Source organism: Miscanthus floridulus, chromosome 12, assembly GCF_019320115.1.
Source record: "Miscanthus floridulus cultivar M001 chromosome 12, ASM1932011v1, whole genome shotgun sequence".
Taxonomy (NCBI): Eukaryota; Viridiplantae; Streptophyta; class Magnoliopsida; order Poales; family Poaceae; genus Miscanthus; species Miscanthus floridulus.
The window spans coordinates 72,669,497-72,673,936 of NC_089591.1; the positions used below are offsets into that span (position 1 = coordinate 72,669,497).

Sequence of the window (4,440 nt, forward strand, 5' to 3'; positions counted from 1 at the left end):
CGTTTCGCTCGGAATAAAACCCGACGTCGCGCGTCTCTGAGCCGAAACCCTAAGTCATTCTTCCCGGCCCTCTCTCTTTCTTCGCCTCACTCCTCTCTCTTCACCCTCAGTACCGCAGCATCGAGCGATGAGCTTCGATGGCGAGAGCGAGCAGCGAGCCCTGGCGCCGTCGTCGGCCCCCTCGCCGGCGTGCGTGCTCCCCAGCCGGTGAGCGCGCCGCCGTCGAGCGACCTGGCCGCGGCGCCCCTATGGCATGTTCCGGTGAGCAGTTCACCCCTAGCTGGCCCTTTCTTTTCCCCGCGCGCCAGCGTGCACGACGACGAGGTAAGCCACCCCTTTCCCCTCTTCCCCTTTCGGTTTCTTAGGGTTTTTTTCTCAGATTTCATCCAATTTGGAGATTAGGGTTAGGTTTTGGGGATGGGGTTTCACTGTTTACTTTTTGCCCAAATTGATTTTGGGTTTTAGGGTTTGGTTTAAACGTGAAACCGAGCCCTTCTTCTTCTTTCTTTAACCCAGTTAGGGTTAGGGTTCAACCGAACCCTTTTCTTTCCTGATTTGTTTAACCCAGTTAGGGTTAGGGTTCAACCGAACCCTTTTCTTTCCTGATTTGTTTAACCCAGTTAGGGTTAGGGTTCATCCGAACGTCGGCCGAAACCCTCTTCTTCTTAGATCCGCACCGGATCTAATCATCTTTTCCCTTTTCTAAATGGTTCACCCGTTCTAGATCAAAACCCTAGAAAACAAGCTCTGGTACCATTGTTATGCTATTCGGATCATCTAGGTTGGGATCTAGCCGGGGTGCATGATAGATCAAAGACCTAGAACTAGTTCTAGTACTACCAGAGAAAAACAGAGAGGGGTAGTTTAGGTTTTACGACCTGACACCGCAGAAGAAGTAGATCCAGAGGCCTCCATCGGGTTCGCTGGTGTAGTCTGCGCACGGGCAGCGATGGTCGGGGAAGAGTCGGTGAAGTCCGGTGACGTAGTGGGGTGCATTGAGGCCGACGGTGATGACGGTGGCGTCTTCCCGTCGCTGGATGCGCGCCCTTACTAGATCTGACTTAGGGTTTGTTGGTGGGACGGATTAGCTCACGGTGAACCTCGTACGTTGAGCCGCCGGCCCCCACCACTTTATATAGCGCAGTGCGACGGGGGCCCACCAACCATGTAGGGTTGGGCGCCCTCGATCAGGGCGCGTGACCAAGGCCCAATAGGCCGTTGGGCTTATTGGCTGGGAGATCAATCCAACAGATGCATGTGGCCTGTGTTGTGTGGCTTAGGCTATAGAGAAAATAGGCTTTAATAGAAAATCGAGACTTAGGGCAGTCACAATGGTGCATTGATGATGGTTTCTATCCTCATTAAATGACTTGCCACGTAGGCAAAACGCTGATATGGCAACATAATTAATGAAGAAATAGAGCAAAAATCATAGAAATGGTTTCTTCATGAAGAAATCAGGTCTACTCTTGACCCAATACACCAAGAAACCATGAAATCGTCATTGGGGAGAAACTAACAGTTTCTAGGGAGCTCGTGTCGCACTCCCATTGAAGGAAGAAGATAGAGTTGGGAGAGAGAAAGAGAAAATAATTATTACTCATAGAAACCATGGGTTGAAAAGCAGTATTTTTTTAGTGCGGTATCCTATATTATAGAAATTACTGGTTTCTTTTCATTGGGACTGCCCTTAGGGTACGCCATGCCGACATATCTTGATAAATCTTGTGCTCCGTGCCATTTCAGGTTGTGACTTATAGGCACTCGAGGCATATCATGCCTTGCTGACTTGTGTGGTGGCAAGAGGTCCTGTCGCTTGCAGCCCTGAAATGGAATTGACAAGTACTAGCTCTACAATGATGTGCTTATTTATGGTAAAATGGGCAGTTCAGGTCACGGGTTGAATAACCAAAAGTTCCGAATTATAAAAGGAAAAAATCAAATTACTCCATGCACACAAAAAAAATGTCCGGATAACCCTGTAAAATAATGTTGTATTAAATTTAACCCTCGAATTTTTGGCCCCTTAATATGATTCATTTATTTTTCCTTGTACAAGCTGAGTTGTAAATTCGAATTTTGGACAACGATATGTTAGAAAACACATTATGATTTTTTATCGTTGTTTTTGTATAATCTGTGTTTGTAGTGTTAATTCATTATTAGATGTGTAAGATAAAAACTTAATCATCATTAAAAATTCATTATGTATTTTCTAACACAATTTATGAAGTTTTTTATAGCCCTACAAAATTTGAACTTTAAAACAAAAAGGCAAAAAAGAGGGGTGCATTTGACCAACCGAAAGACTTGGAAGAGTAAATTGAACACAAAATTAATTCAGAAGTTATCCGGACAATAATGTTTCTGCGCTGTGAAATGAATTAGACTATTTCCATTACGATGAAATTGGGTTTATTGACTCTAAAGGAGATACTTGTTAGTTGTTACGGGTTATTCGGGTACGGGAGATCGATTCGGGAACATATATATCTACTCCCGAATCCCGATCGATCGATGTATCTACTCTCGACACAGCACAAGGTTGGGAGATCGATTCGTTAATCGAATCGCATCTAGCGGTCAGGCGGTCACAACCCACGATGGGCGCGAAATCGACACGAGGACGAAGGACGACTGATCTATCCGTCGGAGACGGCACCGGCGGCGGCGTCGACCTGATCAGCGGCCTCAGCGATGACTTGCTGGTGCGCATCCTGGAGCTGCTGCCGGACGCGAGGGACGCCGTGCGCACCCACGCGCTGTCGCGGCGGTGGCGTGGCCTCTGGACGGGTGTCGCCGCCCTCCGCTTCGAGTTCAACAGCAGACCGAAGAAGTTTCCCGGGGCAGACGACGGTGCCGCCGAACGGTACGTTGCCTTCGTCAACGACGCTCTCGCGCTCCGTGCCGCGGCAAAGGAATCCGCTGTCAAGGACCTGGCTATCTCGTTCGACATGCTGTATGAACCAAAAGCAGAAGGGCTCGCGCCACCGTTCGTCCAAGCCGCACAGGGATGGATCCGTTACGGCTTGCAGCACGTGGCGAAATCTGTTTCCTTTAGAATGGAGCTGCCGTGGCGCTACCTAGATGACATGAACAAAACGATCGAGCTATCTAGCTCTGCAAAGCTGGAGACCATGCGTTTGAGATTGGGTGGCGCAAAACTTGGACTACCTTCTCCCTCTTCCACCGTGGTGTTCGCCTCCCTCACAGATATGATCTTTCACTTGTAGACATAAAGGTCCCTGCCGGTAGCGGTGTCGGCGGAGGCCACCTCGTGTCGTCGGTGTGCTGCCCGAGCCTGCGCAAGCTTCGGCTGGTTTATCTTCAGTTCTCCACGACCATGATGGAGGAGCCGTTGCTTATTGAGGCCGGCGCACTTTTGGAGCTGTCGATAGACACAATCTTTGAGCTGCAATTCTTGGAACTCAGGACTCCTGCCCTCCGATCTCTCCATATCTGAGAGCTGTTTCGCTCTCGATGGATTCACAGTCTCGGCTCCGAAATTAGAGGATCTCATCTTATGCGCACAAAACCCTTGCGTATTGATGACGTCCATGGTCACTTGTCAAGTACGTGTGAGAACCCTCAAGATTCTACTGTACTCATATGGAGAGTCTCTCTACGAGAACATATTCAACCGCAACCATAATGTTGTAGGTTGACTAGATGCCTTGAAGTGTTCCTTAAAGTTGTAGAGGCATGTCGTATTCATGCATCGAGGGGATTATTAACCCATGAAATGCCCAATATCTCCATTCATTTGTTGACTACTATGCACTAGAATTTGGTTTACAGGTTTAATTTGCCTCGACACTGATTGTCAAAACAATAACAAACCATTCACATAGTCCAAAATTTATTTATTTATTTGTGTTTTGTTTACAATGTTTTGGTTCGATCAGTTCCTTTTATTTACATAGAGTATTTGTTTTTAACCTTTTCTTAATTCGAATAGACACAGCATGACACAATCAAAGGTCGGATTCCTCCACTTCCCCATTTGACATCCTTAACAGTTCATGTTACACAATTTGAACCACATTCCTTTGGGGTTGGCATAGCAAGTCTCCTTGCACAATATATACTAGCCACTGCTGCCCGCGCTTCGCTGCGGGTGATTTGCTTGGTATAGAAAAAGGCTCATATGTCTAATATGTTTTCTTACTTTGTTGGTACGGAAGGTGATCTCAATGTTACATGGTGCCTATTCTAGACCAGCAAATCAATGACACTAGTAGGAACCCCCGCGGCAAATGGCACGGACGCTAAGCACAAATAACTGGTCATCTTGGAAGAATTGATTCATTCATTATTATTGTGTAAAAGGAGCATCAGAACAACAAACACATAAATATATATTCTGTAATCGAAATACTAATTAATATTCAAAGTATTACAAAATAGAAATCATTAAAAAGTCAAAGTTGCCTATGAACA

At 46.5% G+C, this 4,440-nt stretch overlaps 1 protein-coding gene across 1 annotated transcript; it reads left to right on the forward strand.

Moving 5' to 3' along the window:
* Positions 1-2,603: 2,603 nt before the first annotated feature.
* Positions 2,604-3,463, forward strand: LOC136496115 (putative FBD-associated F-box protein At3g50710). Its single transcript, XM_066491826.1, has 2 exons — positions 2,604-3,141; positions 3,234-3,463. Exons 1-2 carry the CDS (start codon positions 2,604-2,606, stop codon positions 3,461-3,463), a joined length of 768 nt encoding a protein of 255 aa, XP_066347923.1.
* The last annotated feature ends 977 nt before the right edge of the window (positions 3,464-4,440 follow it).